This window comes from Rhinolophus sinicus, chromosome 10 (genome assembly GCF_057876585.1).
Source record: "Rhinolophus sinicus isolate RSI-liver-muscle chromosome 10, RSI-T2T, whole genome shotgun sequence".
NCBI lineage: Eukaryota > Metazoa > Chordata > Mammalia > Chiroptera > Rhinolophidae > Rhinolophus > Rhinolophus sinicus.
In genome coordinates this window covers 998,776-1,010,802 of record NC_142510.1, presented here as the reverse complement: position 1 = coordinate 1,010,802, position 12,027 = coordinate 998,776, and the positions used below count along the sequence as shown (strand labels likewise).

At 46.7% G+C, this 12,027-nt stretch overlaps 1 protein-coding gene across 8 annotated transcripts in view; it reads left to right on the top strand.

Annotated features, from left to right (window-relative positions):
• The window catches only part of TNRC6A (trinucleotide repeat containing adaptor 6A), a 126,522-nt gene that overhangs the window by 13,510 nt on the left and 100,985 nt on the right, over positions 1 to 12,027 (top strand). For all 8 annotated transcript variants that reach the window (XM_074322876.2, XM_074322874.2, XM_019750173.3 and 5 more), the window contains one exon: positions 5,056 to 5,181. In XM_074322876.2, coding sequence (XP_074178977.2) covers positions 5,102 to 5,181 — 80 coding nt within the window. In that variant the 5' untranslated portion in view covers positions 5,056 to 5,101. Of the gene's footprint in view, positions 1 to 5,055; positions 5,182 to 12,027 lie in introns of those variants that run through there.

Genomic DNA, 12,027 nt, shown 5'->3' with positions numbered 1-12,027 from the left:
ACATTGTAAATTCCCTTAAACATTTAACATCATGTACCAACTTGACTAATTCCATTCCCTTAGCTTTGACATTTTTACCCACAATTACAAATTTGATTCTCTCCAGTGCTCCAAACCTCTGGCAAGACAGGCTTATAAAGGCGAGAAGCAGAATTGCTAAGCCCTGAGTCAGTATTTACAAACCTAATAAGTCTGAAATTATTGACTAACCCAGAAGCTTTTAAGCATCCACTTTCAGTCTCAATCCATCAAGTTCTCTTAAATGTTTTTAATCACAAATCTTCTTACATCAATCAATCTCTCTTAACCCAACTTCCTGCCCGTGTCACCTGTTGCTGGTACCCTAGCAACTAAAAGCAGCGCGATTATGCGTCTTGGCTTCGCTTTAGTTTTGTGCCCACAAATGTCCAGGACGCCCGAGCACTACCCTCCAATATCCCATTTCCCTAATACATGCACTCTCCTGTTTCCCAGCTTTTCCTTTATTTCTGCTTTGAAAAGGGAGGACGATGGTCATTCGTTTATTAGCCTTTTTGCTTCTCTCTAAGTTATTTTTCCTTTAACATTAATATTAGTCTTTGTCGTGGTAAAGTACCCGTAATGTAGAATCGACCATCTTAATGAACCCTTTCTAAGTGTCCCCACTGACTGTTCACAGCGTGTCTCCCTACTGTCCGTGGACGGTCTCGCTACGTAATTGTAACTATCAGAGGAAGTGGAGAAGAATGGTTTTCTTCCTTCCCCTTGCCAGGCGCACCAGCCTAACTGCATCTGTGCCCGTGCCATTGCTTCCCTCGTCTTCCAGTGAAAGGGTCGCCCACGGCCCGCTAGGTCAGGCCCTCCACCTCCCCTCGGACCCCAGCTCCCTCGCAGGCGCCAGGAGGCCATCCCCTGCTCATCCGTTTTCCCTCTGCTCCCACCGCACACAACAGAGCTGTCTTTGAAATTGCAGGTAAGATGTTTTCTTTGGTTTTCCCTTTGCTTTCAGCTACTACTCGGTTATAGGAAAAGTTCTTTCCGAGAGCTGCCTACAGCTGCTTTCTCACTATCTTGCCTCATTCTCTCTTTCACCCACTGCAATGCCCCACGCCCCACGCTTAATGGGGCTCCACTCCACCCCCCCCCCCGAGCTGTGCTGGCCTCATGAGGGGGACATGGCCACGCGGAGTCGTCCCCTCCCCAGGCCTCGCTCAGTGAGCCTAGGACCCTGGAATTCCTTCTCTCACTGGCCCCAAACCAGCTCCCACGGCCTGTGAGGGGCTGTTCTCAGAACCAGGGGCTGTGGTGTATGACTGCCTGGGAGAGGCTGTTCGTGAGGGTGGAGGGCTGCGGGCTGGAGTAGTGGGCCTTGGATGTTCCGTCTGCAGGGGGGGTCACAGAAGGGGTGCGGCCAGGGGACCCGTTCTCTCTAAGCCAAGTCACGCTGGCGAGGGGCTCGCGGAATCGGAGAGTTCTAACGTGGACCTCGCCTTGTGGTAGATGGTGGCTGTGCATTTGCCGAGGGAGGAGGGTGGCCACCTGCTCAGCAGCTTGTCGATGGCTGACATCTGGACGTTCACACGCACAGTGTGTAGACCTCCACTCGGACTTAGGCCCCACGACGGCCCCCTCCAGCCAGAGGTCCGCGCGTCCCATGAACCCCTCCTGGTGAAGGTCACTGGTGCTCCTCAGTGTGGTCACGTCTCGGCCAGTGTCGTTCGAGTTCCGGGACGTCCCACTGTCACCTGTGTCCTGCTCCCTCCCCGTGCTTTCCACCTTCCTCCTCCCTGTCACACTGCACCTCAGCGTACGGGGCTCAGGCCAAGGCCTGAACTTCACGCCCTTCTTTTGTGGTCTTAGGTCTCGTGTCTGTAAACACCATCGAACACACTTCCAGTTACCCATTTCCAGCCGTCTACTTATCACCTTCTTGGGTGTCTAATGGACACCCCCGAGTGTACAGGCCCCAACTACAACTCTTGATTTCCCACAACAAGCCTGCCCCTCCCACCCCACGCCCACCTGTCCAGGCGTTCGGCCAAACCCAGACGTCCTCTTGCTGCCTCCCAGCCCACACGCTGTCGTCCACGCTTAGGTTCTCTGGCCTCCCCTTTGAAACGTGTCTCCCGCTGCTCGCTTCTCTTCATTTGTGGTTTCCATCCTCTTCTAAGTGTCACCTACCCCCTGGGCCATCATCCATTCGTATCCCTCCTCTCTACGGACTAAACCGTACGGCAGCCCGTGGGCTCTAAAAGTCGTAAGTCAGATCTCAGAACAAAAGCTTCTGGTGCCGTCCCTTCACACTGAAGTGAAACCCAGACTCTCCCACGTGCTGTACCCACAGAGCCCTCTGTGACCCGCTGCTTTCTCTCTCCCCATCTCCTGTCTGTCCTTTCACCAGGTTCATCCTCTTTGTAGCATCAGTAACTTTGAAACACAAGTCGTCTTAGGTCTGGGTTTGTTTGCCGATTTGTTTTCTGGAGCAGTCTCTGTGTAAACCTTCTGGTCCATTAAAGCAGGATTTTATCTGCCTTTTTCATCCCTCTATGAATAGTGTGATAATTTGATCAATAACTTTCAAAATAATTGCGTGTTACGTATGTAAAATCCTTTGAAGGGTTTCACGTAAAACCCACAGATTATCCCGAGGATTATAGAGTCACTGCTGAACTTCACACGGCGGTGTGAACGCTGCCGGCTTCTCGTGTTTGTCCGTAGTCCCTACTCATTTTCACACTTTCCCACATTTGTCCAGTCACTTCCCCTTGAAGAGAGCAGAGCGGTTGTCTCATGTCTGCCAAGGTTCCCGATTCAGGAACCTCAGTCTGAGGTTACAGACAGCACCCTGGGAACCGGGCTGTGCTTTCCGGGGCGAGGAAACAGCGCCTGTTTCTACAATCCCACCCCTGCCTCGCGGTCAAGCCTCGCTGACCTATCCGTGGTAAATATCCATCCCCTGCCTTTTCACCTGGAATTTAACACAAAATCCTTTTTCACGTTTAGCCGATTTAAACAATCTGCTTCTTCACAGTAACTTTCTTGTTTCATATTTGTAACCCTGGTATCGTACCTCTACCTATAGGGACCATGTTATTCGTGGAGTCTGTGCCTGTCGCTCATCATCCATAACCTCCCATTTTGCTGGGGTTTGGGGGAAATTATTCCTGTCTGTGTATTGATTCTGTGAACTTCCGGAACCGTCCTCTTTGCTATTCCTGATCGTTTTGGCGTGACGCTCCTAGGTTTCGTGCATGGGAAAGATCATCTGGGTGTCCTTCTTTCCTACAGCTCTGCCTCATTTTGTCTCCATGGTTTTTGTTTGTTTTCGCATGAGCTTCCAGAAAAACGTCACATGACAACATCTGCCCACATCCTGGTTTAGTGTCTGTCTTTAAAGAGACAACTCGTGTTTTGTTGCTAAGCGCGGCGTTGACTGTTGATCTGAGATTCTATAGCATCCGTTCCTTAATTCAATGCCTACGTATTGGTCCCCATCTGAGTGCACTGGGTCTGCCAAACGGAGGGCACCAAGGGACCCCGGAAGAGCGGTTTGCATGGCTTGGTGCCACCAAAAGCCACCCTGCAGTGCTCTGCCAAGAGGTGTCCATGCGGCAGGAAACTTCTCTGGCACTGATGAAAATGTGCCAAGGTTTTCATCGGGAAGGGAGGGATATTGCTTCCCTTCTTAATGCTTCGCCAGCATTTATTAATTACATGATGTAGTTTTTTTCTTATTTGACCTGGTGGGATGATTTAACATAATATATTTTCATTTATTTATTTATTTATTCATTCAAGAAATACTGAGTGCTTACTACAAGCAAGGGATTCTCCTACTATTGTCATATTAAATGTGTGATTTTAGTAAGGTGTTGTAGGGCTTTGTCATGTCTTTAGTATCGATTTGTAAGTAGGAAATGGTTTTTACAGTACCAGGATAAATTCTACTTCATCGTGGCCTGTTCTTTTTTAATTTTTAATTTCTAAATCAGTGGCTCTTATTAGTGAGAAATCAAAAGATGCAAAAGCAAGTGAAATGAGAAAGTTCACATCCCATTTCCCAGAATCCTCAGGGATATTCCCTAGTGATAGATATTTCTGGACCCTTTTCTTTTTCAGTGTTAGGAAGCTTTTACAATTCATTCACAAGCATTTTATGTAGAATTTTCATATCAATTTTCATGGTTGGGGTACAGATGTCACAGTGGGAAAGCCACACCAGCCTGGCCTTTCCTGCAGCTACACCTGTTGACACGAAGGCACTAATCTAGCAGAACGGACCCCTGTGGTAGGAGTGTGGACGTATAGCACTGAGTAGGATGAGGCCAGGTAGAGGGTGGGAGGCTGTGCTGGTGAGACCTTGAGGTCCCTCCTTTGGGTCACGGAACAAGCAGTTGTGAAGGGTGACTCGTGACACCTGTCACCAAGACTCAACTTCCGCAGTCAGGTCTGGCCCGAGGGTCAGTAAGCCGGTGTAGATGGCGGAAACGGCCGAGGCTGAGCTCCCTAAGGCGGAGGCCCCTCGGAGGGGACGTCCTTCTCCCAGCACCAGTACACATCTTTGTTTCTTTAGCTGACCCTGAGCTGAAGTCGTTGGTTGGCATTTTGGGGCTTTGTGTGAAAAGTACCTGTCGAAGTCTGAGCCGAATGACGGCCTCGTGGGATGGGAGGTTTGCAAGGACTGAGCTGCACGGAGATATGAGCAGGTCCTGCCTCAGGCTCATTCCTCACCATTTAAGTGATGGGTTTTCTCCCTTAGACTCTCTCTCTCCCTCTCTCTCTTTATTCTGAAAGCGGGTAGTTCAGTCCTCAGTGAGTATAACGATTGGGGTCAAAATACCAAGGTTGCAGATTATAAATCCTCTCCAATATGAAGAAAAGCATCTTTGAATGTCCTCTGTCCTTCCCTTGCATTCGGATCTGCTTTCGTGAGAGGGGCAGGAAGGGGTGGAGTGAGTGAGCAGCAGGAGTTACGTGCGGGTGTGTCTCAGAGCTAAACACACCGCTGGCTGGGTTCGGGAGGGAAAGGAATTAAAAGTGGAGAATGACCAACATAACGCACCCCTTCATTCTCAGGTGTGAAAGCCGAGGCCCAGAGACGTCATGTGATTTGCCTGCAGTCATGCAGCTTGTGGCAGAACCGGACCTGGAAGCCAGGTGTCCCAGCGCGCAAGACATTCCGCGACCCTCGGAATGGAACAGGTACCGTTACTTGCCTGGGGACCACGGGTCAGTCTGATCAGCCCGGAGCTGCCAGGAAGCGTCAGCTCACAGCTCTGACAATTAGTGACTTAGGGACAAAATCCAAACTGGGTCTGAGGAAGAAGGTGAGGTTTGAAACTTAACCCTCATGATCCCAAGACAGAGACCAAGTGCCATGCCCACGGCAGCTGTCACTTCCTCGAGGTGGAGCCATCTCTGGCTGGGTCATGTCCATCTTTGGACAGCTTGGTGGTGAGTCACTGTTTGGCTTGTCTGACCCTGAGCCTTCTGCAGTGCAATTCACAGTGTTAGGAAAATCAGTGGCCTCTTGCAAAGGACGAGTGGGGGTCGGGGAGAGGGGGCCAGGAAGATCAGCTGGGGGGCTTTTGTAGAGATCGGTGAGGGAACTAATGCGAAAGCCTGGCCGGTCCTTCTCAAATTAACCCAGGTATTCGGTCCAACTCAGAAGATGGTTTTCCCAGCAGAATGGCTAATTAGGACAGGTGTGGATTCCTTAGCTGCGTCCTTGCTAAATCTTCATGTGGTTCCCTGTCAGCTACCACGCCTGTCCACTTTCCTCCTTGGTTCCAGCTCGCGCCCGTTGCCACACCCACCTCCTTTCCATCTTCCCGGCTCCCACCCTTCCTGCTTATGCCCCGTTTGGCTCCCCTACCCTTTCACAGTAGGTGCTAACCCCCCCTTTGCCTGATTCAGCAGCTTCCTCTGGCTACACTTCTGTAGTGGCCATTCTGTTCCATTCTGCAACATCCATCCACCCCGCCCCATGGTAGCAGCAACCCTGCTCGGGGGATAAAAAAGTCCGGTCCACACACTGCCACTGCCACCCTGTTGAGTTTGACTTGCGAACAGTCCTTGTGTCTCTGCACCGCTTACTCTGAATCAAAGTGCCAGGAGTCGGCCACTGACCACCCAGGTTCATGGCCACCTCCTGGGACCTTGCTCCTTCAGCGCCCGTGGGGGACGGTGACAAAGGAGGCAAGGGCTTCAGTTGCCTTCTTGTGAAACCTAATCCACGTGGGTAGTTCTCCCGGCAGGAGAGGTGGTGCTAACGAGAAGGGAGGGGTTCTAGATCAGAGCTGTCCTATAGAATAATGACACAAGGCACACATGTGGTTTAAAACCTAGTAATCACATTTGAAAAGGTAGAGGCAAGTGAAATTAGTGTTAATATTGCATTTTATTTAACCCAGTACTTCTGAAATTTGCTCGTGTCAGCATGTAACCAATGCAAAAAAAGTTATTAATAAGATATGTTCCTGTTTGTTGTTGTAAGCCTTTGAAATCAGGGTGCATTTTATGCTCACAGCACTTCTCAATCCGGACGCTAAATTTTCATTGGAAATATTTGATGTGTATTCATACGTACAGTAGGAAAAGTAGAATCACACACCCATGCTATTCTAAGCAGACTTAAAAGTTTTCTCATTACTGACTTGAGTAGCCAAGAATCATTTTCCTTTCATCACTTCCATATTGACACAACAAATTCACCTTTCGTAGAAGAATTGTTTGAAGCAAAAGCATATCTGTTTCAACACTGTCCAAGTTTTGTCAATTCCCTGACTCTTCAGTCAGCTCAGTATTATTCACATGGAATGTCCAGGAGTATTGGATACACTCAAAAGTCAGTCTCAGTTTATCAGTGTCAACAAAACAGTCTTCCCATTTTTCCTGTAGGTTTTGCAGATAATTTACATAATGCTGGTATTACAGTATTTTGCACATTGATTCACCTTAGACAATGTATAAAATCATTGCTACTCAATGACATTTTTGAAACGTTTCCATTTTGATGTAAATTCTTGCACCCTTCCAGCGAGGTGACCCAATCGCTCTTTCTTGCTTTCGAGCTTCAGATGGATTTCATTCACAGACACCGTGGTATCAGTGAGAATGCAGAACTCACACTGCCACATTTTATCTTGGATTATTAAACAGTTGGTAGGAATTCCTTTTGTTTCCAGAAACCTTGTATTGGAATTGACAGTAGAGTAAATCTTGGAAAGCCCTTCCGTGACTCAACCGCTGAACGTGGGCGGACACACAGAGCACCACCTTCCCTCTCCCCGTTCCTTTCCATAAACCGGTGACTCACGCAGAGCAATTTTAACGGCCGTGTCCACAACACTTTCCATAGAGTCTGCTTCTGAAAATGAGCACAAATATTTTCAATATGTCTCATACGGTGGAATGAGGCAATAAGGAAAACACCAGGCTCTTGTTTTGAAATTTCAGTAAATCCAGATTTTTGACTGAACATAGCTGGAGCACCATCTGGCATGAAAGAAACTATTTTTTTTTTAAATCTAACTGAAGTTCTTGTCAGATGTAAAAGATGCAGAAAATCTATGCCCCAGTTTGTTTTTCTAAAGCCATGAATTGGCCCTGTTTCTTCATAATTGTGGAAGACCTATAAGACTAACTATGCCCAAAGTATTATTTGGGCAGTGTCTCATGGCTGTGAGGCATAAAACATTTGCTATTTTTAAAAATTTGAATTAATTATTTTTGCTAAGTTCTTTTTTTTACGGGTAATTGGAGGCTTAATTGAAGATGGTGGACTTTTTATAAAATATCGTTTTAGTCTTTTTCTCCTAATTTGCTCAAAATGTTTCATTACTGAAATGCTAATTTCTTTTACCATCTTCCCGTTAAAATTTGTGTGTGTGCCTGTGTGCCCAAGAATCCAGGTCCTTTTAGAGCTGGCCAAAACTACAGTCTCCGATCCTATTAAAACCAATTTCAAATGGTTTTGTTCAACATTTTATTCTAATTTCAGGCAACTAATTCCATCAGTTCTTTTGGGATTGCAAGATACGCATACCATAAAATTTCCCATCGTAACCATTTTGAAGTACACAGTTGTGTGGCATTGAGTGAACTCACTATGGTGCCGCCATCCAGCCCCAGAGCTTTTGTTTATCTTCTGAAACTGACACTCTGTCCCCATTAAACCCTTTCTCCCCAGGCCCTCCCCCACCAGCCCCTGGCAACCACCATTCTGCTTTCTGTCTCTGAGTCAGACTACTCTGGGAAACTCATAAGTGGAATTACAAGTACAGCCCACGTCTTGCTTGTCCATTCACCCATCAACAGACACCTGAGTATCTCACCTGAGTTGCTTTCAGGTTTTGACTGTTGTGAATAAATGCTGCTGTGAACATGGGGGTGCCCATAACCGTTCCCTGCTTTCGGGTGTATACTGAGAGGTGGAATTGTTGAATCATGTGTCATTTCAGTGTGGAATATTTCGGGGACCCGCCATACTGTTTGTTCACAGCGGCTGCACCATTTTCCATGCCCACCCGCTGGGCACAAGGTTCCAGTTTGCCCTTTACCAACAGTTGTCATTTTCTGTGGTTTTGGGTTTTGGTTTTGGTGGTCACCATCCGAATGGATGTGGGTGGCATGGCTCTGTGGTTTGACTTGCATTTCCCTGGTGACTGGTGATCCTGGGACATCTCTTCATGTATGACACCAATTCCTCCTTGGATGTGGAGAAAAAACTTCCAGTCAAACTCACTCGATCTCTGCTGAACACGTCTCAATGTTTTCCACTTTATTATGTCTTTTAATGTTTGTGTCCCAACAGACACAGCATTTTTGTTTGCTTTGCCTCAGCAAATGGCAAGGGCTGTCCATCATGAAACTTGAGAAGTATCTTCTTCGAGTCTCTTTTTGTCTTTATGATTCTGCAGCTCCCTTCGACTCTGCATCCGTTAGATGTTTCCACTTTCAATTTAAAAGTGTGTTCCTACTAGAAAAATAACTGAATTATGTTATAATTAAAATAATATATTTTTTGATTCAATTACCAATTGCAGTTTGCGAAAGGTTCATGCCACTCAGGCCATCTGCATTAAATATTCAAGTAAACACATTACAGCGTTAGATCAGTGCCCAGGAAACGTCACTCACACTGAATCAGTCCATTGAGACCCCTTGGGCTGGTGATATGTTCACACGCCATCCCAGACACAGGCACACGTGTCCTACCGGTGACTGTGCACACGTGAACATGTGTCCTGCAGTATAACAACAGTAGCTTAGGCCCTGCAATGATGAGAGGACAAGTATTTGTCTGTCCTACCGAAGTAAAATTGAATTTGACAGGAAAAAAAGTCTCCTCCTGATTCCGTTTTGACGTTGTAAAAATGAAGTAAAGCGCACGCTTTGGTTCTCCTCGCACGGTCGCCACGTGTCGGGCTCGGGAGCTGCCTGTGGCGAACGGCTACGGGTTTGGAGGGTGTAGTTCTGGGAAATGTAACACAGCGACAGGAAGTTGTTCGGACAATCCACTGCGTGGTCTCCTCCCTGCAGGAACCGCACCTGTGCAGGAACCGCACCTGTGCAGGGAAGGCCTGTAGGCGAGTCTTGTGGCCGCGCCATCGACAGTGGCCACCATCCACCCACTGGGTCGTGGCCAAAGGAACTGTGGTGTGTTCATTCTCAGGAATGTGCCACCACAGTTTAAAATAGAGACAGCTGACCCTTGAACAACAGGGTTTTGAACTGTGTGGGTCCATTTACACACGGATTTTTTTTTTCTCAACACACACTGTAAATGTATTTTCTGTTCCTTGTGATTTTCTTAGTAACACCTGCTTTTCTCGCGCCGATTTTATTGTAAGTACAGGATTAATACTTAGAACATACAAAGTCTGTGTTAACTGTTCATGCTATCAGTAAGGCTTCCGTCAACAGTAGCCTATTAGTAGTTAAGTTTTGGGGGAGTTAAAAGTTATATTTGAGTTTTCGACTGCATGGGGTGGGGGTCAGCTCCTTTGACCCCCATGCTAGTGAAGGGTCAACTGTATATGGTTAGATCTCTAAGACATGTTAGGTGGGGAGGGAAAAGCAAGTTGTACAATGTGATTTCATTTTTTTAAAATGACACATTTTAAAATTTATTAATGCATGGATGGATGATAGATATACATGATAGATAGATAGATAGATAGATAGATAGATAGATAGATAGATAGATGATAGATGGATGGTAGATAATATGTAGATGACAGATAGATGATAGATGGATACACACTAGAGTGGTTAGTTCTGTCCCTCGGTGGAGGGAGAAGGGAAACTTGGCTAGATGTAATAAGAAGAATGGTTTCATGGATTACTCCTATAATTAAAATTAATTGGAAAAAAACTTGAGAAAGGGGAAGTCTTGACAGCACTGGGAAGATGAACGAAACACTAATTAGAATTAACTACAGTATAGATTAAATGGTCTAAAGAACTGTTACCACGTGGTTATAATATTTAACGCATATGTCAAAAGGAGTTCTTCGAGAAGATGCACCAATTCCGTAGCGGCCTTTCTGTAAACCATAACGGGGTGTGCCAAGCAGTGATCGGGCCTGATTTCCGAGACGTTGGCTCCCATCCAGGGGCCCCGCCACAGGCCACGTGCCATTGCATTAAAAGCCTCTGGACCACGGTCCCAACTGGCACCACCCACTCACCTCAATGCTTTCCAGCGGTTGTGCTTGGAATTCCTAGTCCCACGGGCACTGCCCTTTCTCCTCTGCTCTCCTTGTTTCTTCAGTGTAGGTGTTGGCGAAATGGTCATTCGGATGCAAACGAGTGGAGACAGGAACAAACACACAACCTTCCTCAGGAAGAGGAGGGAACAAATGGAAGCTTTTGGGACCCTTTGCTTGCTGGGCTTCGTCTCAGAGACACCCAGTTTCAGGTTAATAGACACCCCAGTGCTGGTTTTCTGCCTCCCCATGGGTCAAGTTTACCCCAGGGCCTCCAGGACACGGACTGATAACTACTCCTTACCCCAAATTTCCCTTGGCCTACCTGATGTTGGCTTAGTGGCTAAATCAGCCCAAGAAAGCAATTCAGTCAACAGAGAGGCCTGAGAACCTTCTAGAACTTTGTTGAAAAGCACCTGAAATTGGGGCTTTCAACCACTTCCTAAACTGAAATTCCACTTCCCTAAGGTCACTGCCTGTTACTGAGACAGTAGGATGGAAACTGAACTACCTAAGCAGAGGATGTGTGTCTGTGAATAAAACCGAAATGAACAAATCTATAAAAAGCAGAACAGGGCCACCAAGGAAGGTGGCGTGAATCAGTGCATGTGACAGGAGGGAAAAGTCCACAAGGGAGCTCTAACTTCAGACGATGGCGAGACCGAACGTAGCAGCAATGAAAGGACTTCGCCAACCCCATGAAAAAAAACTAAGCTCTTTCGAGTTTTGAAATCTAGCTCTATTGCGTTTCCAAGAGACAAATCTAGTGCAAAGTGAATCAAAGCGTTCATGGGGGGGAGGGGGCGGGGACTAAACTACATCAGAAATAGAAAAATAAAGGAATCAGCAGTAATGTTACTATTACAGGGAGGAGGACGTATAACCAACTACAAACATTTGGACAGAGTATTATTTTACAGTTGAAAGTACAAGCCCCTGAAAGGTGTGAGCATTGATCAACACCTGTGAGATAGAAAGCAAAACACTGGCGGAGAAAAAAATGAGAGAAACTGCCAGAGACTGAGAACCTGCCTTGTGCTTTTAAACCGTTTCCACTATAACAGCTGTTTATTTCTGACAGGACTTGTAAGGAGGACAGTCTTACAAGAGCTTTTCCTGACTCCAAGAGAATATACAGTTTACGTGCTGGCTGAATTCACCATAACTAGATCCAGAAGAAAAATTAAGCTCCCATGAGAAATGTAGCCTACCACTTGAGGAAAACAGCAAAATTCTCTACAACAAACTAGCAAATGCCATTTTCGGTATGAAACGTTTATTGTCTTAAGGTTTTAGGTTAAACGGTCTTTGGAAGTCTTAAAGCCAATTTCTGAAT